General features: G+C 46.3%; 1 protein-coding gene across 2 annotated transcripts in view; it reads left to right on the top strand.

The window, feature by feature from the left end:
* LOC147105352 (uncharacterized) overlaps positions 1-27,471 on the top strand; it is a 47,179-nt gene that overhangs the window by 2,663 nt on the left and 17,045 nt on the right. For both annotated transcript variants that reach the window (XM_086011635.1, XM_086011634.1), the window contains 2 exons: positions 17,167-17,832; positions 22,158-22,325. In XM_086011635.1, the coding sequence (XP_085867761.1) occupies positions 17,232-17,832; positions 22,158-22,325 (769 nt within the window). In that variant the 5' untranslated portion in view covers positions 17,167-17,231. The remainder of the gene's footprint in view (positions 1-17,166; positions 17,833-22,157; positions 22,326-27,471) is intronic.

The raw sequence follows: 27,471 nt of genomic DNA, 5'->3' as shown, positions 1-27,471 counted from the left end.
AGACACGTCGCGCGGCAGGCATCGAGAACCCGGAGTGCAGAAGACATCCTGAACTCGAAGCCTCCATCAGCGGCAGTCAGCTATCTTCTTTCTACCTCGGTGGTGGGTAAGCCGGTCAGCGACGCAAGCAGAAAGTCGGCCGCGTTGGCTGTACAGACGGGGGGGAAGAAGACGGAGGAATAAGGGCGGTGAGATCGATCGCGACTGGAGATAAGGGCCGGGCTGCATTCGGACCGAAAGGCGCAGCGCGGGGACATCGATCGCGGCTGGTGATAAGGGCCGGGCTGCTTTCGGGCCAAAAAGGCGCAGCGTCTGGGGCGACTGAAGGCGCGAGAGCCGCGGTGAAGGCGAACGCAGACGGTGCTAATAACCGGGCTGCAAGAAGGGCTGCGAGGCGCGACATCGGGGAAGCGCGAATGCCCGAGGGAGCCGCGGTGAAGCGGAGACAGCGTCGGGGGAGTTACTAACCGCTGGGAAAGGGGAGCAGCAGCGGCACGCCAAACGCCATTGCAGCCAGTGGGTGAAGACCGCCAAGCGTGGGAAAACCGCCATTTTGTAGGCGGAGGACGAAGACAAGAGCGGGAAGCCGCCATCTTGGGATAAAATAAATTGCAATGATGCCTAAACATGGGAACATTAATACCTTTGATAGCGACATCGAAGATTGGGCCATGTATGTAGAACGCATACAAAATTATTGTAAAGCAAATAAAATCCCAGATGCAGAGAAAGCACTAACTTTATTAAACTTAATGGGTGCAAAGACATACGGGCAATTGAAACACCTTTTATCACCAGATGAACCGGCGGATAAGACGTTCGAGGAGATTGTTACTGTCCTGAAAAATCATCTAAACCCCACGCCGCTGATGCTAGCGGAACGATTAAAATTTTACAGCAGAAGGCAGCTGAAGGATGAAAGCAATGCTGAATATTTAATGGAATTGCGTAAGCTAGCAAAGTACTGTCAGTTTGGAACGGGACTAACAGATGCTCTAAGAGATAAATTTGTGTGTGGATTATTAAAAGAAGATACACAAAAGCGACTGCTCGAGGAGAATGAGCTGACGCTTGAGAAAGCTGTCACTATGGCAGCAGCACACGAAGCCGCAGCGAGAGGCACGGCAGTAATGCAGCTACGGTCACCGGAACTCAGTACAAATAAATTGGGTTTGAGTACTGTAAAATGTTATCGTTGTGGAAAGACAACACATGATCAGAACCAGTGTTGGTTTAAAAACCAAGAATGCAGAATGTGTGGCAGGCTTGGCCACATAGCTAAAGTATGCCGGTCAGGAAAGAAGACCAGCAACAAAAAGTCACCGCAAGGAAAATACATAAAGGTGCACAAGGTGACAAAGACCAGTTCGAACGAACAGAAGTCAGATTCAGACGCTAGCAGTAATGAACTGGGTAGCTTAAGAGTACACAACGTTGGTAAGGATGCAGGTCTCCAGACAATTTGGGTCACTCTTCAGATAGCAGGAGTCCAAGTAAAGATGGAATTGGACACTGGATCGGCATTGACGGTCATGAATAAGAAAGATTACAAAAGGTTATTCCAACATATTCCCCTACGGGATACGGAGATTATATTGAAAACATACACGGGGCAAAGAGTGTACCCCATCGGAAAGATAGAGGTAAAAGTGGCCCACAAGGGCGAAGAAAGCCAAGTAATGGACTTATATGTGCTACCTGAAGGAGGTCCACCACTACTGGGACGGGAGTGGATTAGGAAAATGAATATGGACTGGCACTCCTTAAAAGCACTAACGGTAGATTCCGGGGAAACAGATGTCAAACCTAAACGATTGTCCAAAATATTGGATGATGCTAAAGAGGTGTTCCAGCAAGGACTGGGAACACTGAAAGGAATTACGGCAAACATCAAGATTGATGAACATGCACAACCAAAATTTTTCAAAGCCAGACCGGTACCCTATGCAACACGACCTACTGTAGAAGCGGAACTGGAAGCGCTAGAATGTTCAGGTGTACTGTCTAAGGTAGATTGGAGTGAGTGGGCTATGCCCATTGTTCCCGTTATGAAACGTCCTTCGAGCAACAAGCCAGGAGAACCAGGGAAGGTTCGCATCTGTGGAGATTTCAAGATCACCGTTAATCCGGTGCTTCACACGGTGCAGTATCCGCTTCCGCGGATTGAGGATATTTTTGCTTCATTGTCTGGCGGGAAACACTTCACCAAGATAGACCTGGCGCAGGTGTACTTGCAGATGGAGGTTGAAGAAGAGTCACGCCAGTACCTCACGATCAACACGCATAGAGGTTTGTACCGGTATAATAGGCTGGTTTTTGGAGTGGCATCGGCTCCGGCAATTTGGCAGAGGGCCATGGAGCAGGTATTACAGGGAATTCCAGGCACACAATGTTACCTGGACGATATTCTGATTACAGGTGATGGTGATGAAGAACACCTCGCAAACTTGGAACTGGTGCTCAACAGACTGAAAGAGTATGGACTTAGAGTTAATCGGCAGAAATGTGAGTTCTTTCAGAAGCGGATCTCGTATTGTGGTCATGTCATTGACCGGGAGGGGCTTCATAAGTCTCCTGACAAGATAGAGGCAGTTGTAAAGGCTCCCGCTCCGGATAATGTCTCTCAGTTGAGGTTGTTTCTGGGATTGATTAACTATTACCATAAGTTTCTACCGAATCTATCCACGGTACTGCACCCGCTAAACGTTCTTTTACAGAAGGGGGTATCATGGGAATGGAGCGAAAAGTGTAAGAAGGCATTTTGCAAAAGCAAAGAATTGATCACCTCAGAGGAAGTGTTGGCTCACTTCAACCCGACACTGCCTATTCGGTTGGCTTGTGATGCTTCTCCATATGGTATTGGGGCAGTACTCTCACACAAGTTGCCAAATGGCACGGAAAGGCCAGTCGCGTTTGCATCCAGATCATTGACCTCCGCTGAGCGCAACTATGCGCAGATCGATAGGGAGGCTCTCAGCCTTGTATGGGGAGTGAAGAAGTTTAATCATTACCTGCAGGGCCAAAAATTCACACTTCTGACAGACCATCAGCCGTTGGTATCCATTTTTAACCCTAAGAAGGGTGTTTTGGTGATGACAGCACAGCGACTCCAGAGATGGTCCCTTTTCCTAGGGGCACATCAATATCAAATAGAATTCAAAGGTACAAAGCAACATGGCAATGCTGATGGGCTGTCGCGCCTGCCACTACCTGAAGCAGAAGAGACGATGAAAGTTGACCCTGTTGAGTTATTTCATTCGACCATCATCGAGTGTTTACCAGTCACCAATGCAAGTATTGAAAGAGAAACCAGGAATGACCCGACACTGTCCCGAGTTTACGAGGTGACAGTGAAGGGATGGCCAACACATGGTGATCCTCTGTTACCGGCATTCTCGGCAAGGCGAGACCAGCTGTCCGTCTGCCATGGTACTTTGATGTACGGGACAAGAGTGATTATTCCTCCCAAGTTACGGGAAAGAGTTCTAAAGGAACTGCATGAAGGTCATCTGGGGGGAGTTAAGATGAAAAGTCTTGCTAGGGCTTATGTATGGTGGCCGGGCATTGACCAACAGATAGAGGAATTGACAAAAAGCTGCGCTGGGTGCCAAAAAGTGCAAAATGCACCTCCGATCGCACCACTACACCCATGGGAATGGCCTTCAGCCCCATGGCAACGCGTACATATTGACTTTGCTGGTCCATTCATGGACTCCATGTTCCTAATTGCGGTGGACGCACATTCCAAATGGCCAGAAGTGATCAAGATGAATACCACTACTTCAGAAAAGACAATTGCGGTGTTAAGAACAATATTCGCAAGGAACGGATTGCCAGAACAGATATGTTCAGACAACGGACCGCAGTTCGTGTCGGAAGAATTCCAAAAATTCTTAAAGAAGAATGGGGTGAAACATTATACCTCTGCCCCATATCATCCGGCGACAAACGGGTTGGCCGAGAGATTTGTCCAAACATTCAAAAAGGCAATAAAGGCCATGAACGATGATCAGATTCCGTTACAACACAAGGTGGACAATTTCCTAATGGCATATCGAAACGCCGCTCATGCAGTGACTAACCAAAGTCCTGCCATGATGTTTTATAACAGGAGGTTGCGGTCCAGGTTGGACTTGTTAAAACCAAATGTGCGGAGGGAAGTGGAAAACAAACAGTTCCGGCATATTAATAACAAGTCCACTCGAAGTTTCGACGTAGGACAACCAGTGTTGGCAAGGGGCTATGGAAACGAAAAATGGCAGTCCGGAACAATTCGGGCCAGACAAGGACCTCTGATGTACACAGTAGATATTGGTAACAATGTGATAAGGCGTCATGCGGATCAACTGGTAGAATCAAGAGCAAGGGTCGAACCCATGGTTGCGACAGAGACAACTGTGGAAGACGTTAATGAACCTGAAGCATCTACCTTGGCAGGGACTGTACCTGATGATGACGTCCAATACATAGGAAACCAACAAGAAGAGTCACCTCAGCAACAAGAATCAGAGACCACTGAAAGGCGTTATCCAAACCGAATCAGAAGGCCTCCTGAGAGACTGAACCTTTGAACTGTTTATACCTGAAGTTATATATGTATATATGTTATTATGTTATGTTAAATGGGGATATGACTGTTAAGCTAAAAAGGGAGGATTGTGGTGTATGTAACCTGTTCCACCTTAAGAGAACTTAAGCCTGTTCCACCTTAAGAGATGTACTACTTTCTCTGGCTGCTGTATATGTAATACCGGTGGTGACCACCGGTATATAAGTACTGTGTAGTGATATTGTATTTAGTATAGTCCTGACCTCCAACTAGTAAAGACCTGTTGAACTTTATTCTTGTAGTCTGTGTCAGTAATTAATCTTAATACAACTGGAACACACAGACTTAACAGCTTTGACCTCCATGCCCAAATTCTTGATACTATTCTCAACAGGCAAAACGTTTGAATTCATAAGAGCTACTCTCTAGTTTACATTGAAGAAATTACCAGACAATACACTCAAAAGCCCGACTTTGCAGCAGCACCTCTGAAATTCAAGGTCATTGGGGTAAAAAGAACTAAGCTTTATTGTCTTTGTTAGATTACTTATTAAATTATTTCTTAGTGGCCATAGCACACACAGGGCTGAGGTCAGTTATTTCTAGCTGCTTCTACAAACTGGTGCAAATATACATTATAATAATTCTGCTACACCCCACAGAAAGGTAGACACAGAAACTTCAGGAAGTCTTTGCTATGTAAGGTTTGATTGCTGCCATTGTACATGGATGAGAACCTGTCCAACAGGTAATTCCAAGCATTTAGCAATGATCTTTGAATCAAGGCATCAATTCAGTTCAAATTTGCTCTACGATTGCACTAGGATATCAGCATAACACAGGTGGGCAAAGTGAGGCAGAAACCCATTATTCCTTAAGTAGGGATGAGCTCTTCCTATACCTCCCCACATCTTCAAAACATATTGGGGAGAAATTGGTGCTAATTTTGCCCATTTTCCAGACATGAAATAGGGGGCAAAAAGGAACAATTTCAGGGCGCAAAGTCCCACACCTGATCTGTGCCCATGTTACGGGTGCTGCCATATTGGTGAAGGCAATGTTTCAGGTGTCCCTGGTGCCTGCCTGAAATAGGCGTTAATCTCCTCGCATATGTTAATGAGGAGCCTAACATCTGTTTAAGGATCCCTCAGTAAAATTAGTTAGTGCTGAGCGGAGAGCGCCACGGGCAGGCTCAGCTTCTCCACTCTCCGCAGCACTCCTGAGGGCTGCTGCCACCCCGCGATCGTCCCAACACATTCTGCTCCCCCAATTCCAAGATACTCTGAGGTGCTGCTGGTGACAAGGCAGCCAGCCTAAATTGGAGACCTAATTGTGGCGAGCTGCCATTAGAAGCATGACAGGTATCCACAGCTAGTCAGAAACATGCTGACGAAGCATGAGGCCCAACATCGGCTGGGCCTCGAGCCCCTGGCTTCAGGTGTGCGCTCGGAAAGCACCAATCGTTTTGGGCCGAAAACATTCCTGAACCAATTTCCCAGCCCTGATGACTCTTGCCTGTTTCTGTTTCCAGGACTATTGGCCTACTTATGCTTTGGAAAGGTGCAGCTATTATTTTCATCCCTCATTGGAGACATAAATGGCCTCAGTGCCTGTATGTAAGGCCCCAAATGTGGGAGATAGCAAAGATCAGGGGTGCAACTAAGGAGTAGGCAGAAGTTCCACTGTGTCAAAGATCAACTACCTGTGGTAGACAGAAAATTCTGGGTCTGTATGTGATCGATGTCCTGAGGGCATTTGTGGATTCAATTGACTGCTTTGTTGGGGTGAAGATGTGGGTCAGTTCTGTGGGAGGGATGGGGTGAAAGTTGTTAATGGACAGGTTTGTGATCCAGAAGCTTCCAATTGGGGGCTTATGTTTGGTTGGCTGCACTCAGCTCACCAATCAGTCTGAAACCTGCAGAGGTACGGAGAGAATCTGGAGCTCCAGAACAGCATTTGCCACGTAAGAAGTGAGCCACTGTATCTCAGGGATAACGTTTATGTTGGGGTTTTGCACATTATTATTGTTATTTTGACATTTTGAGGTGAGCAGTGGTTTGTAATTACTGTAAATATACTGTTTGTACTTAATCATGTTCAATACATTAGTCTGTTGATTTATAGCCTGATAGAGTGTAAATTCATCCTCCTGCCAAAGACAAGGAGATGACCTGACAGCTCGCGATATATTACAATGAGCCGGAGTACAGTGGCAAAGGTTCTCTGTTTAACCCCTGGGTCTCGCTATCTTTATTGGGGTGGTCGAGGGACACGAGACACTGTATCCAATCCAGGGGGTGCCAGGTCAACTTACCAGACTGGGCACTAAAGCTGAACCCAAGGGCATTTACAATAGCAAAATACTGCGGATGCTGGAAATCCGAAATAACAACAGAAAACGCTGGAAAAACTCAGCAGGCCAGGCAACATCCGTGGAGAGAGAAACAGGTCGAAGACCCTTCATTAGAACTGGAAAAAAGCAGGAAATGGAAAGAAAGTTTGGGGGCTGGGAAAAGGGGGAGGGGATGAAAGAACAAATGGGAAGGTCAGTGATAGGATAGAAAGCAGGAGAGATAAAGAGTCATTGAGAGACATTAAGAGGTATTCAAGGTGAGAGGAGGTGGTAATGGGACAGGTTAAGGAACAAAGGATGGCTCTAGATGGGGTGTGAATTGCGCTGACAGAATGAAGGACAGCTGCCATGTGGGAGAGAAGAAAAAAAGGGGCCAAACATAAAGTGTGGATAAAAATTTTTTAAAAAGAGAAGAAAATATACATGATAGGGGCCGAGGAAAGGGCATTTAACTAGGTTTGAAAAGTAAATAAGAAACTTGCTACGGACTTGCTCACCTTGTGTGGTGATTTGAAAAGTGGCTAGAGTAAGGACAATAGATTCACCTACAGGTTGCTTCCAGGCGCCTGCGTAATATTTGTCTTTGCTGCGGAACAATGGAATATCATACCTGTGATACACAGTGATATTAGAAAGCAGTTTTCAGTGCGGCCTGTCCTGCTCCAGTTGTTCCTCCAGATGTTTTCATAGAATTATTTCCATCTCGGATAGATTACAGAATTTTGGAAGTTTCGCATTAGTATTCCACTTTCTACCAACTGACCTCAATGACTCTGTTCTAAGTGTCTAATTACTCTGACCTTAAAAACAAAATAATTTTGTCCGCTACGATGCCAAGCACAAATACTCCATCTCGCTTCACCCATTCTCCCGTAAAGAAAACAAGTTGTAAAAATGGAAAGTGCTTCCACTAACTGAAATTGAGGAAATATAAATCATTGGGAAAAGTGCTGTCATGGAACCAGAGGCGACATGAGGAAACATTTTTTATGCAGCGAGTTGTTGTGATCTGAAATGTACTGCCTGAAAGGGTGGTGGAAGCAGATTCAATAATAACTTTCAAAAGGGATTGTAAAAATACTTGAAAAGGAAAACTTTGCTGGGCTCTGGGGAAAGAGCAGGGGCGTGGGACTAATTGGAGAGCTCTTTCAAATAGCTGGTACAGGCACAATGGGCCGAATGGCTTCCTTCTGTGCTGTATCTGTGATTCTATCTCTGCCAGGGCAGCACTCCCTTAGCACTGCACTGAAGTATCAGCCTAGATTATGTACTGAAGCCACTGGCGTGGGAGTTGAATGCTTGACCTTCTGACTCAGAGGCGAGAGTGCTACCACTTAGCCATGGCACATTAAAGCATTTGGAAAGGTGCAGCACCCTTTCAGGCAGTGCATTCCAGATCAAAATAACTCGCTGCATAAACGTATTTCTCCTCATGTCGCCCCTGGTTATTTTGCCAATTATCTTAAATCTGCGTCCTTTGGTTATCAATTCTTCTGCCACCGGAAACAGTTTTTCCTTATTTACTCTATCAAACAACACTATCAAAAATCCCCTTAACCTTCTTTGTTCCAAGGAGAACAATCCCAGCTTCTCTAGTTTTTCCATATAACTGAAGTCTTTCATCCCTGGTACCATTCTAGTAAATCTCCTCTTAATCCTCTCTAAGTCCTTGACATCCTTCCTAAAGTGTGGTGCCCAGAATTGGAGACAATACTGGGACCTCACCAGTGTTTTATAATGGTAACTTCCTTGCTTTTCTACTCTATACCTCTATTTATAAAGCCAAGCATCCCATAGGCCTTTTTAACAGCCTTCACAACTTGTCCTGCCACCTTCAAAGTCTTGTCTAAGTACACCCCCAGGTCTCTCTGTTCCTGCACCCCCTTTAAAATTGTACCATTTCGTTTATATTGCCCCTCCTCATTCTTCCTACCAAAATGAAGCACTTCACACTTCTCTGCATTAAATTTCATATGCCACGTGTCTGCCCATTTAATTAATCTGTCTATGTCCTCCTGATGTCTGTTACTATCCTTCTCATTGCTTACTACATTTCTGAGTTTCGTATCATCCGCAAACTTTGAAATTATACCCAATCCAGGTCATTAATAAATATCAAAAAGGGCAATAGTTCCAACACTGACCCTGGAGGCCACTACTGCACACTTCTGGAAAACAACCATTCACCATTACTCTCTGCTTTCTATCCCTTAGCCAATTTTGTATCCACACAGCCAATGTCCCTTTAATCCCATAGCTTTAATTTTGCTAACATGTCTATTATGTGGTACTTTATCAAACCCCTTTTGAAAGTCCATATACACATCAACCACACTACCCTCATCTCCCCTTTCCATTACTTCATCAAATAGTTCAATTAAGTTAGTCAAACATGATTTGCCTTTAACAAATCCGTACTGACTTTCACTTATTAACCCATTCTTTTCCACATGCCAATTAATTTTGTTACTGCCTCTAAAAGTTTTCCCATTACCAACATTAGGCTGACTGGCCTATAGTTGCTCTCCCCTTTTTTGAACAGGGGTGTACCATTTGCAATCCTCCAAACCTCTAGCACCACTCCCATATCTAAGGAGGATTGGAAGATTGTGGCCAGAGCTTCCATAATTTCCATTCTTACTTCCCTCAGCGCCTAGGATGCATCCCATCCAGACCAGGTGATGCTTCTACTTTTAACCAACCTTTGCTAACCTTTTAACTACCTCCTCTTTATCTATATTTATCCTACCCAATATCACTACTACCTTCTCCTTTACTGTGACATTGCCAGCATCCTCTTCTTTAGTGAAGACAGATGCAAAGTATTAATTTAGCACTTCAGCCATGCCCTGTGTCTTCTCAAGAAGATCTCCTTTTTGGTCCCTAATTGGCCCCACCCTTCCTTTGATTACCCTTTTTCTATTTATACGTTTATAAAAGACTTTTGGGTTCCCTTTTATATTAGCCCCTAATCTATTCTCATACTCTCTCTTTGCCCCTCTTATTTCCTTTTTCAGTTTCTCCCCTGTACATTTTGCATTTAGCTTGATTCTCTACTGAATTATGAGCCCGACATTTATCATAAGCCTCCTTCTGTTTCATTTTAACCTCTATATCTTTGGTCTTCCAGGATGCCCTTCCTTTCCCCCTCATGGGAATGTATCTAGTCTGTATCTGAACTATCTTCTCTTTGAAGGCCTCCCAATGGTCATTTACTATTTTACCTGCCAATCTTTGATTCCAATCCATCTGGGCCAGATACCTTTTCAACTCGCTGAAATTAGCCCTTTTCCAGTTGAATTTTTCACATTTGATTCCTCCTTGTCCATTTCCATACTATTCTAAACCTAATGATATTAGGATCCCTGTTTCCCAAATGCTCTCCCACTGAAACATGCTCCAGTTGCCCCACTTCATTCCAGCACTGCTTCCTTCTTCATTGCCTGGAAAAATACTGATTAAGAAAGTTCTCTTGTACTCACTCGCTACTTACCAGTTAATTCTCACTCTCACCAAATCCCTGTTGTCTCTCCATTTAGCAGATTCACCTAACTCTCATCCAGCTCTGTGCTCACAAGCGAATATAAAAGATGCCATGTCACTATTTCGAAGGAGAGCAGGGGACTTCTCCCCAGTGTCCTAGCCAACATTTATCCCTCAAAATATCAGATGTCTGGTCATTTATCTAAATGCTGTTTGTGGGATCTTGCTGTGTGTAAATTGGCTGCTGCGTATCCTACATTACAACAGTGGCTACACTTCAAAAAGTATTTCATTGGTTGTAAAGCAGTTTGGGAAATCCTGTGGGCATGTTATGTAAATGCAAGTTCTTTCTTTTAAAAATCCTATCATTCTTCTAGCTTCTATCAGCTAGCTCTTAGAAAGACACTCATAGGAAATTTCCACCCGATTCTCTCGATTGGCTGCCGTCACTTTGGCAGAACCCTGGATAAACCAGGCAAATGGGTTTTCCGCTGCCTGCCAATTGGGAAAATTCCCGGTGAAATTCCCAGTGTCAGACAATCTCTGCTGATACATAAGTCACTTTCTTCTTCGTTATGAAGCTCTATCCACCCCCAATCATGTATCGAGGCACAGAGACCAGAAAACTAAGTAATGGACACTTGGCCTGATGTTTATACGCTGGATCCCTTCCCTTTGATGTAGAAGTAGGCATCTGCACAGACTAACATCACATTAAGCAATGGGTTAACGGTGAGGAATCATGGCCTAGAAATTCAGTTGAGTGCGCCAGCCGTTAGCGCCTTAGGAGGAGTAGATCTCGAGCGCTAGGCACTTAGCGGCCGGGCGCAGCGCGATCTGCGCCTACGCCCAACTTCAGTAGATATTTAGCGCCGGCGCAAAGTGTTTGCGCGCGCTCAGCTGCGTGCGCAGATTATGACGTCATTTCCTCGTGCAACGCCCTTTGTGCACCCCAATCCGGAACTTCAGTCGCGCCCACCCAATGTGGGTGTGGCGGTCCTAAGAACTGTGAACTGGAACGCAGCAGAGGCCATGTGGGCCGCGGGGAGCGCAAATTAAAGGGCACTTACCCTGAACTATAAAGGCCAGCCATTTTGCAGCAATCACTCTTGTGCAACGGATTTATGGACAGAGACCAAGGAAGAGAGCTTACTGCTTTGGCCCAACATAGGAGAGGTATTTTTGGCTTCAGGCCAGAGCTTGGCAATTCGCCTTCATTGTGAGGTCATTGTTTGCCAGTATATTATGGGGGCTGCATGGGGTGCCAACCCTCAGTTTCAGCATTATGTGCGAAGGGCTCGCAGACGCTGTGTGAGAGGGGCAGCCCTGGCTAGACACAGAGGGGGCAACAGGCGTCGGCAACCTAGGCCTTACCCACTCAGGAAATACCGCCAGCAGGTGTCCTATCTCACCATGCCTGCCGCGCAGTGTGTTAGGAGGCTGCGTTTCAGAAGGGAGGTGGTTGCAGAGATCTGCCAGCTGCTTCACAGAGATCTGCGTCCACAGCTGAGGTGCAGGACGTCCCTGTCGGTGGAAGTGAAGGTCACGGTGGCTCTGAACTTCTATGCAAGCGGCTCCTTCCAAGCCGCTGTTGGGGACATTGCTAACATATCCCAGTTCGCCGTGCATTGCTGCATCCGCCAGGTGACCAATGCCCTTTTCAGAAGGAGACACCAATTCACCTCCTTCCCCATGACCCTGGAGAAGCAGCAGCAGCGTGCAGTGGGATTTGCGAGAATAGCGGGCTTCCCCATGGTGCAGGGCGCCATTGACTGCACGCATGTGGCTTTGCGGGCACCTATCGACAATGCCGAGGATTACCGCAACCGGAAGGGCTACCATTCCCTCAATGTACAGCTGGTGTGTGACCACAGGCAGCGCATCCTAGCTGTCAATGCCCGCTTTCCAGGCAGCAGCCACGATGCATTTATCCTGCGACAGACTACTGTGGCTGACATGTTCCAGGCACAGCCTCCCCCAAGAGGATGGCTTATCGGGGACAAAGGCTATCCTTTGTGTACCTGGCTCATGACCCCGCTCCGCGCGCCCCGGACCCCTGCTGAGGAGGCATACAACGAAAGCCATCAAGCCACTAGGAACATCATAGAACAAACGATTGGCGTCCTCAAGCAACGGTTCCGCTGCCTGGATCGTTCCGGAGGATCTCTGCAGTATTCGCCGGAGAGAGTCTCCCAGGTCGTGGTCATTTGCTGCATGCTGCACAACCTGGCTATCCGCAGGACTCAGGCACTGCCACCTCACGCTGGAGCACCACCTCAGGAGGAGGAGCAGGAGGAGCATGAGGAGGAGGAGGAGGAGGAGGAGGAGGAGGAGGAGGAGTACCAGCCCAGGAGGGAGGCACAAGGTCCAAGGGCCGCCCGTCGGCGGCTTATTGAACGTCACTTCTAGGCCCCCTGTCAGGGAATGGCTTGTGGCAATGAAGGGACCTGAATGCAGCCGCTCCGCAAGCCCTCAGCCAGTTAAGGCAACAACCACTTCAAACATCAAACATGGACAAGCTGAATAAATAAAATGCTTTATTGAACAAACTCAGGGCCCTTCCCACATGAAACCCAAAAACAGACAACACACCCAAAAAACAGTCACACACATGACTCACTCCCACAACCTGGGGAGGAATAACAAAACATTTCCACAAAAATGGCCTTCATCCGCGGCCTTACAAAAACAACCATCCCCATAAACAAAACAACCATCCCCATATAAAAACACATTTGCCCACACCCTCTACTTTGTGGCCCGCGAGGGCGATTCCTTGACCAGCCTTTTGCGGCCCCTGGCCGCCCTGCTGCTCCTCCTCAAAGTGTGCCCAGTGGCTGCTGCAAGGCTGGGGGAAGGCTCCTGAGGGGCACATGGCGTGACGGCAGATGCCCTTGGGGGTCGGCCTAGACGAGCTCTGGCCCTCGAGGGGCCGGCTCGTGACTGCTGCAGCTGTGGCTGGGCAGCAGCAGTCTCTCCAGCAGCTCGTCGCAGCTCCACTGGGGGAGTGGCAGTGGCGGCTGCAGGAATGGGGGCAAGCTGGCTGATGGCAGGTGCTCGCTGCTCGCCTGAGACACTGGCACTCGCCCGGGCCAGCACTGCAGCATGCGCAGCAATCTGCTGAAGGACAGACCGCTGTGCTGCTGCAGCGCGGCGGGTGCCCTGGCGATGCCTGGCTGACACAGCGAGTGTGGCAGCAGTGAGTGCCCGTACTGCCCTGGTCTGTGCCCGCATCAGACCAGCCAGTGACTGCACGGCACCACTGATCACCTGGCCACTCGCTGCATGAGCTGCCCCGAATTCCGCCCAACTCGCTGCCTGTGCTGCCCCGAATTCGGCCTGACTCGCGGACTGTTCTGCCCCGAATTTGGCCCGACTCGCGGACTGTTCTGCCCCGAATTCGGCCCGACTCGCGGCGTGTGCTGCTTCAAATTGCTCGAAACTCCTGGCCTGTGAGGCGCCGAAATCGGCCACACTATGAGCCAGGGACTCGATGGCCTCAGGCAACCGTGCCACAACCCCCATGAACTCGGTGTGCCGGCGATCCGAGTCCACGGACATTTGATCGAGGAGGCGCACCTCCTTGGCGAGGACCGTCTCCGGACTGGAGGCCGGACTCTCCGTCTGGGGAGAAGGCCGCCGAGCTGGCCGACCCTTCCCGCGTTGCTGGATGCCACTGGGCCCAGCAACTACACTCCCCTGCGACCCTTCCCCCCTCTGGGAAGAAGGCCGCCGAGCTGCCCGACCTTTCCCGCGTTGCTGCACGCCACTGGGCACAGGAGCTACACTCCCCTGCGACACTTCCCCCTGGCTCTCCTCCAGGGAAGACGTGTCCCCTCCATTGGCATCCCCTGGCGTGGCTGAGGGTTCCCCTGATGGGCCGCCTTCCTCTTCCTCTTCCTCCTCCTCCTCCTCCTCTTCCGAGGGGCTGTCACTGGCAGCTTCAGTGACCTCCTCCTCACCATCTGAAAGCAGGAAGGCACAAGAGTAGCTTTAGAGTGAGGAGAGGGCGTCAGCGAGGGAGGCATGAGTGGTGGCATTCAGCGCATTGGTCGGACAGTGGCAAAGGATGTAGATCTGAAGCGCAAGTGGGACGAGAGAGGTCCAAAAGGTGATGTCCTTACCATTGGTGCCCAGAACAGGGTCAGCATCTCCAGATGCAACGGGGCCAATCACCCGGGCACCCATGAGGCTACCCACACACTCTTCAAGGTCACTGAGCTGCTGGATCTGGGGACGGCCTCCCCCGGTCACAGTCCAGCTCTTCTGATTGTGTGCCAGCTTGGCCTGCAAGAGAAAGGATGGGCTCTAAGTACAGTGTGGTGCCCTGATCTTGTGTGCACTGCCTCCCATGGTCGAATAGCTTGGCCAGTGTGGTGCCCAGATCTTGTGTGCACTGCCTCCCATGGTCGAATAGCTTGGCCAGTGTGTAAAGTGCAGAATGTGCAATTGATGTTCATGCCAGTCCCATAGCTGCTGGATGAGGGCTGGCCATTAGGGCTTTTAGGTCTCTTTGCCCATAATGTGAGGTGCACATGCAAGGATGAGGAGGACACTGGAAAGGGGACTCACCCTGACAATCCTTGTGAGGTCATTGAACTTTTTCCGGCATTGGACACCGGTCCTGGGGACCTCGCTGTTGGATGTGACCCTGTGGGCGACCTCCCTCCAGGCTTTCCTGTAGACGCTGGTGGCAGGCTTCTTGCCACTGTCCGGGAACAAGAGTTTGCGTCTCCTCTCCAAAACCCTAACCAGCACCCTCAAATCATGGCCAGTGAAGCGCTGCGCTCGTTCACGGGCCTTCTGCATCTTTCCCGGTGCTATTTCTGTTCAGCAGCAGTGTTTAGGCCTAGCTGGAGGGCTGCAGTGTCCAGGTCGTGGCAGCAGACGAACTCGACCCTTCCCCCTTTAAGAGCTGGCCGGCGCCAGGGTGTCTGCTGTCAATCAAGAAATGACCGCACCTGCGCTGCGCCCGGCCTCGGCGGTTTAGCTCAGCACCGCCGGCTTTGCGCCTAAAGATAGTTGTGTAACGCCAATTTTAGTGCTCGAGCAAACTCTTAGGGCGAAGCTACTGAATATCGGCGAAGTGGCCTTGACTTTGCGCCGGCCGCAAACTTTAGCAGCCGCCCGACTTTTCCGCCCCAAAAGTGGCTATACTGAATTTCTAGGCCCATGTTCCTCTTAGTGGTGTCCACACCTTTACAACTAGCCTGGTTTTTATTTACCAAATATAAGGATCCTCCCTTTGTACTGCCTTAGAATGATTTTCTCAGACTCTGCACTTACTGTAAGTACCACATTCCTGTGGATCAATTCTATCTGTGTTCTTGTGATGGAGATTCTAATTGCTGTACTATATTTAATTTCACTTCTCAAACTGGTACACTAGGATCATCATTAATAAAGAGAGCTAATATGTTCTAACAACAGTTGCAAATTATATTTTCAGACTGTCATCACCAAGATGAATTCACATAAATGAGCTCGGCGAAGGATCCCACAGAATAAAAACAATGGCGCATTTTTTGGGCATGGATACAAAACAACAAAAACACATTTAGTACAGACACTTGCATTAAATAAGTTGATGAAGGCTCACTGCAATGCAACCAGTTTTCATAGAATCATAGAAATTTACGGCACAGAAGGAGGCCATTCAGCCCATTGTGTCCGTGCCGGCTGAAAAAGAGCCATCCTGCCTAATCCCACTTTCCAGCTCTGGTCCGTAGCCCTGTAGGTTACGGCACTTTAAGTGCATATCCAAGTACTTTTTAAATGTGATGAGGGTTTCTGCCTCTACCACCCTTTCAGGCAGTGAGTTCCAGACCCGCACCTTCTGGGAGAAAAAAGTTCTCCTCAACTCCCCTCTAATCCTTCTACCAGTTACTTTAAATCTATGCCCCCTGGTTATTGACCTCTGTTAATGGAAATAGGTCCTTCCTATCCACTCTATCTAGGCCCCTCATAATTTTATACACCTCAATTAAGTCTCCCCTGAGCCTCCTCTGTTCCAAAGAAAACAACCCTAGCCTATCCAATTTTTCCTCATAGCTAAAATTCTTCAGTCTTGGCAACATCCTCGAAAATCTCCTCTGTACCCTTGCTAGTGCAATCACATCTTTCCTGTAATGTGGTGACCAAAATTGTATGCAGTGTTGTATATTAATGATCCGCAGACTAATTTTACCATAGAACAAAGGAAATTTCATACAGGCATTCCAGAGACCAAGCTGTCTCAGGTCATTTTTAATATGAATTTACCATATTTAACGTCTCATAAAACGAAAGACAAAAGAATCTCCATTTTTGCCACAATACTACATGTGGATATCAAGTTCTGTTTATTTAGAGTTAAATTAATTTCAAATTTAGAATAGATTATATTTTTACTATTATTCAGTCCAACGGAGGTTTTGCTGCAATCACTTCTAGTGAAGGTGGCCCATAAAAGATAGTTTAATTTGCATGAAATGCAATGCACCCTCTCACAGAGAAATGGGGTTGCTAGTTTAATGTGTCCAACATTATGTCACTATCCCGAGGGCAGGTAAGTGGAGTCCAACATTCAGCAGTGCTATCAGGACATCTATAAAGGTGAGTTATTGATTTGCATGTCAAATATACAGGATGATCAGGTGAAAGGGATACCTTCATAAGGTTTTCTATAAGAGAGGGCCTGTCTTCCTGCAGGAAAACTCATCCCTTACTGCTACACCTTTTGTCATTTAGCTCAGCACTGGAAGTTGTGTGTAATCTATTACCCATTCTTTATATTTTACAGGGTAAACTTGAAAATTGAAGAAAATTACAAGCTTCTGTACATAAAAAGCAGTAAAAGGCAGTAATATGAGACCCAGGATTTGGCCTACTGCACTTTACACTCTATTTACTCTATGCGTTGTACTCTTAGCTGTGAATTATGCTCATGCAACAGAACAAAAGGTTTCTGCCACTGGGGATTCTCTTGGCAATGAGGGTAATTCATCTGAAGATCTTAATACAACTGCTACTTCTAACAGCCTCTTTGTAACTGAATCCAATCAGACAGGGGCAGTGTCACTTTCTACATCCAAACAGAACATGACAAGTGACAACATGACCACCTTAGCCCCTGGGACTACTGTTACCACGTTAACCAATTCAATGAAGCCCTCTGTGCCTGATAGTTCTCAGCCTCCTATGACACCAACAGCTGCAGTTCAAACAACAACACCACCCCATGTTTCAAGTCACAGCACACCTGAGTCCTCTGCAACTCCAACACTTAATTCAACAGCTACAAAGAGCCAAGTTACTACAACGAGTCAAGTCTCGTCATCAATATCAACACCTATACTGAAGCCTACACAGACAGACTCCGCTGTAACAAGTAGGCAACCAAGCAGCACTGACGTCACACAACCTCATACAAGCTCATTGTATTCAATCCTAACCATTGGAACTTCAGGTAAGACCTAGCTTCTGACAGAAACACAATGGAAATTAAAAAGGACAAAAACCAAATATTGAATATTGCAGATGCTGGAAATCTGAAATAAAAACAGAAAATGCTGAAAGGTCATCAACCTGAAACGTTAACTTTGTTTCTCTCTCCACAGATGCTGCCTGACCTGCTGAGTATTTCCAGCATTTTCTGTTTTTATTTAAAAGGACAGATAGTTATGTTTCAGGATTTTTGATAATTTTTCTACTGAAAGGATTTGGAAAAAAGAATTACTTTTAATGTTTGGTTTTTAAAAGCAATGAGTATTCTCATGAGTTTTTAATAAAAGGCACCTAGATGAAAGATAGTTAATATGCTAAACGCATCTTAGCATATTTACGTAAATTAAAAACACCTCATACCCATTGTGTTGGATCTCTCTGTATAAATAAATTTATGATAAAGGCTAGGGCAATTGCAGAGAAAGAGGCTTTTGAGAATGGATGTGTAGTCAGGTTTGTTAAAGGAAAGGCTAAGATGAAGAGGTGCTGGTTGACCTAGAAGATATCTTGTTTAAGTGAAGTAAGACGGCCACTGGTGTGGGGAGCACAGCGTCTTCTTTATTTTGTATTATTGCACAAAGGTTGCTCTGCATGTTCACCTTACTCTGAAATAAAGCAGCTTAATAATTTGTATTAAGCCTCACCTGACCTAATATTAACTCAGTCTGCCTGTGAAAATATTGTGCTTGTTCAATCTTATCACAGGCAGACTAGGAGGAAGGAGAAAAAATTAACATGAGAATAAAAACAAAAGTTTTTAAATGACTGTGGTCAATAAACTAACTAGGAGAAACAACCTATGATGAAAATATAACCTATTTCCGTTAACCTTTTATAATCAATTAACAATTTTTAGGAATGGGTAGCAAACCTGAACTATAGTAGTGGGAAAGCAGACAAACCTGGTTTAGATCTCCATAGATCCTTTGAAATAATAAATCTGGTTTAGATCTCCATAGATCCCTTTGAAATAATAAATCAGAAGATTGCTCACTTCTGCAGTATTGCCCACCTCTACCTCAGCCTAACCCATCCACACCTCCAGACAATTCATCCTGAAATTCTATGGACAGCAATCCTGGTACTTACACTGGGATCATGTCCAGCGGTGTCCTTCAATATTGACCCCTCCCACAGTTTGCAGGATCAATGAGAGGACACCACGTTTGCCTGGAGCCAGTAGTCACATTTGCCACTATGGCTATAACTTTGGGGCACTGTTGCTCCATGCCAGCAGAAATTCAGTTGCCTGTGGTGGGTGGGGATAAGGGGGTGGTTGCCCAGCTACCCACGCCCTGCCCCCAACTCCAGCAATACTCCGATCAAGGGGCCCAGCCAGAATTGATTTTAAATTGTCTTCTTTTGGGGTACAGGATCACTCCTTTTGAATCAAAGAATGAATACCTCTGATCCAATGAGCTCCTCTGCATTTGATCTAATGAATACAGTTGCTCTATATTTGATCAAATAATCCATAGTACTCCTCCAGTTAAGTCATAGTTTTCCTCAATTTAATCCATAGTCTACTTAATCCATAAAACACTCCTCCATTTAATCCAAAATTCTCCTCTATTCAATTCATAGTATTCCTGGAATTAATCCATAGCGTTCTTGCAATTAATCCACAATACTCCTCCAATGAATCCATAGTATTCCTCCAATGAATCCATAGTGTTCCTCCAATTAATGCATAATACTCCTCCAATTAATCCAAAGTGTTCCTCCAATTAATCCACAATACTCCTCCAATTAATCCATAGTACTCCTCCAATTAATCCATAATACTCCTCCAATTAATCCATAGTACTCCTCCAATTAATCCAAAGTGTTCCTCCAATTAATCCATAATACTCCTCCAATTAATCCATAATACTCCTCCAATTAATCCATGATACTCCTCGAATTAATCCATAATACTCCTCCAATTAATGCATAATACTCCTCCAACTAATCCAAAGTGTTCCTCCAATTAATGCATAATACTCCTCCAATTAATCCATAGTTTTCCTTCAATTAATCCATAGTACTCCTCCAATTAATGCATAATACTCCTCCAATTAATGCATAATACTCCTCCAATTAATCCATAGTTTTCCTTCAATTAATCCATAGTACTCCTCCAATTAATGCATAATACTCCTCCAATTAATCCAAAGTGTTCCTCCAATTAATCCACAATACTCCTCCAATTAACCCATAGTTTTCCTTCAATTAATCTATAATACTCCTCCAATTAATGCATAATACTCCTCCAATTAATCCATAATACTCCTCCAATTAATCCATAATACTCCTCCAATTAATCCATAGTTTTCTCCAATTAATGCATAATACTCCTCCAATTAATCTATAATACTCCTCCAATTAATGCATAATACTCCTCCAATTAATCCATAATACTCCTCCAATTAATGCATAATACTCCTCCAATTAATCCATAATACTCCTCCAATTAATCTATAATACTCCTCCAATTAATCCATAGTTTTCCTTCAATTAATCTATAATACTCCTCCAATTAATCCATAATACTCCTCCAATTAATGCATAATACTCCTCCAATTAATCCATAATACTCCTCCAATTAATCTATAATACTCCTCCAATTAATCCATAGTTTTCCTTCAATTAATCCATAATACTCCTCCAATTAATCCATAATACTCCTCCAATTAATGCACAATACTCCTCCAATTAATCCATAATACTCCTCCAATTAATCCATAATACTCCTCCAATTAATCTATAATACTCCTCCAATTAATCCATGGTTTTCCTTCAATTAATCTATAATACTCCTCCAATTAATCCATAATACTCCTCCAATTAATGCATAATACTCCTCCAATTAATCCATAATACTCCTCCAATTAATCCATAATACTCCTCCAATTAATCTATAATACTCCTCCAATTAATCCATAGTTTTCCTTCAATTAATCTATAATACTCCTCCAATTAATCTATAATACTCCTCCAATTAATGCATAATACTCCTCCAATTAATCCATAGTGTTCCACCAATTAATTCATTGTACTCGTCTATTTAGGTAAGGTTCTTTTTCTTTTTCATTTTACTCCTCCATTTTATCCCAACTAAGCCTCCAATACATTTAAAAGATGCTTCAGTTTACTCAAAATGCTCCTCTTACTTTTATTGAAAGTATCCCTATTTATTTGAAGTACTGAATTTTGTTGTTTATTAAAAAAAAAATAAGAATATGAAGCTATTCTTTTTTCAATATAAAGCTTAAAAGTCATCACAATACCATAGCCTGGAAATTACTGTCAGTGATATCGGTGGTTATTAATGGAAGCATCAATCTATTTAAGATAGACAAGCTAATGTCATTGCTAAGATAGCAGACGGAGGAATGTAATATGAGCATTTTAAATATTCATCCTCCAATATCTTTTCTGGCCTCGTGCATAATTAAATATGTTTGCAATCTGTGTCACACCTGCTAGTAATAAATGTTGCTGCTAACATTTCCTCAATGTGGTAGACATGCCAGTACTAATTGATTGTAATAAGTAACTATGCCGAAATTCAATTTATTCCTGTCTTCAATCCATTATCTCAAAAGATAGCATGGACTGGGATTTTAAAACACCAGGAGGACTATTTCCGATAAAATGATTGTGTATGTGTGTTTTTTGTGTGGATATAAAACGATGTCTCATGGCATTGTTCACAGTGAGTCAGAGGATTTGCTGTTTTATAACACTAGGGATGTTTATGCCATGTAGGGATAGCATCAGAGTCACTGAATTACAGCGACTGAATAAGTCAAATTCCATTTTTATTAAACGGTATTAGAAACATAGAAACATAGAAGATAGGAGCAGGAGTAGGCCATTCGGCCCTTCGAGCCTGCTCCGCCATTCAATGAGATCATGGCTGATCATCCAAATTCAGCACCCTGTCCCTGCCTTCTCCCCATATCCCTTGATCCCTTTAGCCTCAAGAAATATATCCAACTCTTTCTTGAATATATTTAATGAACTGGCCTCCACCGCACTCTGTGGCAGAGAATTCATTCTCATCCTTTACAGTTCTTGAAGCTGAGAATATGTAGCAAGATGCAGCAAGTGGAATGGATCAGGGTTGGGATGGTGGGCCTGACTAGCCAGAACTCCAGCCCACTATATGTAAATGCACTTAGGAAGCAAAGTGTGCATTTGACCTTGATACTTTTTTACCATCTAGGTAGACCAAAGAAATTGATTAATTTGTATCAAAAGAAAAACAATGAAGAGGTTAATTGTTTAACTATTTTTTTCCAGGCTCAGTATTGCATCTGAGAAAGCAAGAAATAATTCTGACCATCTGCTTGAGCACCATTCTTGGTGTGGTCATTCTAACCATTATTATGTATAATGTCACCAAATGCAAACAAAGGAGAGCACAGTATTCACACCGCCCTCTCTACACCAGTTCATATGAGGAGCCAGGTATGTATAGTAGCATATGTCTAATCTTTGTAGATATGAAGTGGATCTGTTTCGTTTTTTTTAATGAAACAAGTCAAAATAAACTACAATTAAGCGCTTTGGGCCTTTGATAGTAAAGTCAGGCTTATTATTTGTATTACAATTCAGGCTTTTCCCCAAAACTTGCTGTTATGTTCATGGTTAGACAGCAGTTCCCATAAGCACACATTATTCTCCACCGAGTATGGGTCAGTATTAGTGTTGCCAACCCTCCAAGATTGACCTGGAGTCTCCAGAAATTAAAGATTCATCTCCAGGACACTCTCACAAGCAACCCAGGAGAAAAATCATAGGGGCATTAAAAATATTTTTTTAAATAAGAACCAAGAGACCTGGGGGTCCTTGTCTACAAATCTTTTAAGGTGACAGGTCAGGTTGACAAAATAGTTAATAAAGCATATGGGCCTAGAAATTCAGTTAAGGCCCGCCAGCAGGCTAACGGCCAAAAGTTAGCGCTGGGCGCGGAGCCATTTGGGACCGTCAGATATTCACTTTTTGCGCCCCAAGTCGGAACCGGGCGCTATTCCAGGGTGTGCCCGCCCCCGCTTGGGGCGCTGAAACTGAATTTCAGCGCTCTAGGCGCCGCTGCGCCACCCGCTGCGGAGCGGCAGGCTGCGGTACTGCGGGCCTCCTCCTTCTCTTAAGGGGGAGGTGCCTGCAACGGGGAGATCGCCGCTGGATAGTGCCGGCAAATGAGCCCGGCACCACGGAGAAGTGCCGGGTTCGCGGAAAGCAGCCGGCAATGCCGCCGGGGGGGGGGGGGTGGAGGAGGCCGGGGAAGGAGGTGCGGGCAGGCGGCCGCCGAAAAAGCGGCCGGCCGCACCTCCACCTTAAAGCGCCCCACTAAGGCTAGAGTACGGCCCCGTTTTCTGGTCGCTGTTTGCGGCCGCTGCGGAAGAGGCGGCCGCAACTAAATATGGGGATCGGGCCGGTTTCGGGGCGGAACCGGGGCACTGCGCACACCGATGACGTCATCGGTGCCGGCGCAGCGCTAACGGCTACCGCCGCCATTACCGCTGCACTGAATATCAGCGCAAACTCCTGTATTGGCGCAGAAGCCCTCTTTAGGCGGTAACTGGCCGCAAAGCTAGCGGCGCCTTAATGAATTTCTAGGCCATGGGGTCTTGGGCTTTATAAATAGAGGCATAGAGAACAAAAGCCAGGAAGTTATGCTAAACCTATATAAAACACTAGTTCGGCCCCAGCTGGAGTATTGGCCGGAATCTTTACCTGAGCATTGAGGTGGGTGCGTGCAGGCCACGTAGCGGGTCGCCATCCCGAACTTTCCAACAGCGGTCTGCACGGCAGGTTTAACTCAATTACATCAACTGAAACCGTCATGCGGGTTTCCCAGTCCAATTAAATGGAGCGGGTCTGCTGACATCACCGATGACTTGTTTTCAGCGTGATTTCTGATTGGTCACCTTGAAGGCAACACCTGGGGTTGGATTTTGCCAATGGGGAAGCTTTTGAAGGCGGGACTCCCACTTGTCGGGTTTTAGTCCCGCCTCCTTCGACTTCTGGCCAACCCACGCTATTTTCCCTTGATCGACCTTGTTAAGCCCGCCCAGTGGGCTTAGCAGGCCAATTAAGGAGAAGCTGGTTACAGAGAACGTCAGCATATGCCGTTTCATCTGTCAAAAATTTTTGACAGATGAATTGTCATCGTTTGACAGCTCTGTGAAGCCGTTGTTTGTTGAGTCCTTGTATTCAAGACTCATCAAATCTCTTTTGTGAGCAGAAATTAGATGGATGTTGCATCGGAGAATGCAGCAGCCATCTGTCATCTCTGCTGGTGAGATGCGAGACTCTCTACATCTCCAACTGTTGAAGCCTGCAGGAAGAAACAAAGGTAAGTAAACATTTTCTATCACTTTCCACTCACCTCACATACTTACCTCTCCACACTTGCACTCATCACTTACCTTCACAGTGCACTTTGACCCCCGCAGACCCACTGCTCACCTCGGTGACCCTGGCGGGGTTTGCAGCCTTCGGGAAGCCCGCGCTTGTGTGGGTGAAATGAGGATAATCCTCATATCTGTTTGTTAACGACCTGATGGCACGGAGGTGGGTTAGGGCCGGGATGGGCACCCGCCCCCAGATTCTGCCAATTTCCCAGCAGTCCCACCTCCAAACCTACCTCCCCAGGGCTGGCAAGATCGTGCCCCTGATTTCTGATTGGCCCCTCCAATTCCCTCTCTTTCCCCCCCTCCAAACCCCTCTCTACCCCCTCTGACCCCCTCTCCCTCTCCCTCCTCTGATCCCCTCTCTCCCCCCTCCCATCCCCTCTCTTCTCCCTCTGAGTCCCTCTCTCTACCATCTCTGATCCACTCTCTCCCCCCTCCGATCCCCTCTCTCCCTCCTTCAATTTCCTCCCTCTCCCCCCTCTGATCCCCTCACTCTCCCCTCTCCGATCCCCTCTCTCCCCTCCAAGTCCCTCTCTCTATCCCCTCTGATCCACTCTCTCCCCCCTCCGATCCCCTCTCCCCCCCTCTGGTTCCCACTCTCTCCCCCCTCCGATCCCCTCTCCCCCCCCTCTGATTCCCACTCTCTCCCCCCTCTGATCCCCTCTCACTCTCACCCCCAATCCCCTCTCTCTCTCCTCTCTGTCTCCCCCCTCCAATCTCTCTCTCTCTCCCCTCCTCTCCTCTCTCTCCCCCCCCCCACCCTTCCGATTCCCTCTCTCCCTTCGATCCTCTCTCTTCCTCCTCAGCCACTAGCGGATCCAGTGACCTTCTTACGGAGCTCAGGAAAGCGTGGCTGTAACTGTTGGGTAATGCGCATGCGCGGCCTCAGTAAACATTGTGCATGCACAGAGCGGGATTAAATGGAGTGGACTTCAACAGAGTGTTTTAGTTGGGAATTTGGAAAGAGTGGGAATTTCTGGTAAGTATTGGGTAAGTAGAAGCTGTAAAAAGTGAAATTTAGTTTACGATTTAGATTTTAACCTAGAAATTTAAAAACTGTAGTTAACAGAATCTGCCTGCCAGTGGCAGTTAACTGTCAGTCAGATGTAAGAGTTTATCTTGAATAGGCGCTAATCACCAGGAGCAGGGGAGCTGAGTAAACACTTGTAAATTGGGTGAGGCTCCTAGTGTATAAAAGTAAACATTTCTGCAGGGCACAGAGCGGTCTGCACAGAGTGGAATTAAACGGAGTGTTTTAGTTGGGAATTTGGAGAAGAGGGGGAAGGAGTTCCTGCTTTTTGCCTACACCACTTGTAATGTGTTACAAGTAGATACAGGAATCCCGCTGCAACCGCGGTTTTGCCATACGTGGATTTCACGTATACACGGTTTCCACTCTGCGACAATTTTTGCCAACCATTGCAGTGAAATTCGCATATCTGCGGTTTTTAATTTAGGAATAAGGTAAATAACATGATTCATATGCTTTTTATATTCTTTTTTATTGTGTATATACACATTTATACTGAATTTGCCAACCGCGGTTTTACTAACCACGGGGGTTTTCAGGGACGTATCCCCCATGGTTGGGGAGGGATCAGTACCCTTAACTTAATCTAGATCAAGAAATTAGTCAAGAAACTACACTGTAAATGAAGTTACCTAATTACATGTTTAATTAAATTTAATTAAGTAAAACAAGGTCATATAGGTATGGCAGTGCAGGTGGTGTGCTGCAACTGCAGCATGTGGGAGTTTGTGGACAGCATTGTGATCCCAGACAACCACGTTTGCAGTAAGTGCCTGCATCTTGAGGAACTTCAGCTCAGAGTTTTTGAGCTGGAGTCTGAGGTGCAGATATTGTGGAGCATCAGGGATGGGGAGAGTTACCTGGACACTTTGATCCAGGAGGCAGTCACACCCTTTAGATTAGGTAGTGGTACAGGTCTGGTTTGTGGTCAGGGACAGGAGTGTGTGACTGCAACTCAGGCAGGTAAGGGGACCCCAGGTGCAGTGTTGGAGGAGCCTCAGCCTTTACCCTTGTCCAACAGGTATGAGGTTTTTGCTGCCTGTGCGGATGAGGGAAAAGCCTGCAGGATGGATGAACAAGCTGACCATGGCACCATGGTGCAGGAGGCCATTCAAGTGGGGGGAGTGAAAGGGAATGTAGTTGTGGTAGGGGACAGTATAGTCAGGGGGATAGATACTGTTCTCTGCAGCCGCAACCGAGAGTTCGAAGGTTGTGTTGCCTGGCCGGTGCCAGGGTTAAAGACATCTCCTCCCGGCTGGAGGAGAACTTGGAGTAGGAGGGAAAGGATCCAGTTGTTCTGGTCCACATAGGAACCAATGACATCGGTAGAACTAGGAATGAGGTTCTGCTGAGGGAGTTTGAGGAGCTAGGATCCAAATTAAAAAGCAGAACCTCAAAGATAATAATTTCTGGATTGTTACCTGAGCCATACACAAATTGGCATAGGGTCAAACAGATTAGAGGTTTAAATGCGTGGCTCAAAGAGTGGTGTGGAAGGAAGGGGTTTCAGTTCATGGGGCACTGGTACCAGTACTGGGGAAAGAGGGAGCTGTTCCATTGGGATGGGCTCCACTTAAACTGGGCTGGGACCAGTGTCCTGGCAAACCAAATAACTAGGGCAGTAGACAGGGATTTAAACTAATGATGTGGGGTTGGGAGGATTCAGGAAAGAGTAAATTTAAAAGCAGCGAGAGAAATGTCAAGGCTCTAGGGCAGCATGGTGGCATAGTGGTTAGCACTGTTGCCTCACAGCGCCAGGGACCCGAGTTCGAATCCGGCCTCGGGTGACTGTCTGTGTGGAGTTTGCACATTCTCCGTGGGTTTCCTCCGGGTGCTCCGGTTTCCTCCCACAGTCCAAAGATGTGCGGGTTAGGATGATTGGCTATGATAAATTGACCCTTAGTGTTAGGGGGATTAAATACGTGGGGTTACGGGGATAGGGTGGGATATGTGTTGGTGTTGGTGTAGGGGTTACGGGGATCGGGTGGGATATGTGTCGGTGCAGGCTCGATGGGCCGAAATGGCCTCTATCTGCACTGTGGGGTTTCTGTGATTCTGTCTGAGAGCAGAGTAGAGTTTTGAGTAAAAATAAGCAGAGTGGGTCAGGAAGGGACAGAGAGAGGAACAAAGGTAATAAGACATCATTGACTATGGTGCCATCAGAGAA

The sequence above is a fragment of the Somniosus microcephalus genome, chromosome 18, assembly GCF_052327205.1.
Source record: "Somniosus microcephalus isolate GS21.2 chromosome 18, FLI_Smic_1.0, whole genome shotgun sequence".
In the NCBI taxonomy this organism is placed as follows: Eukaryota; Metazoa; Chordata; class Chondrichthyes; order Squaliformes; family Somniosidae; genus Somniosus; species Somniosus microcephalus.
The sequence above is the reverse complement of the archived record's forward strand: the minus strand, read 5'-3'. Positions and strand labels throughout refer to the sequence as shown.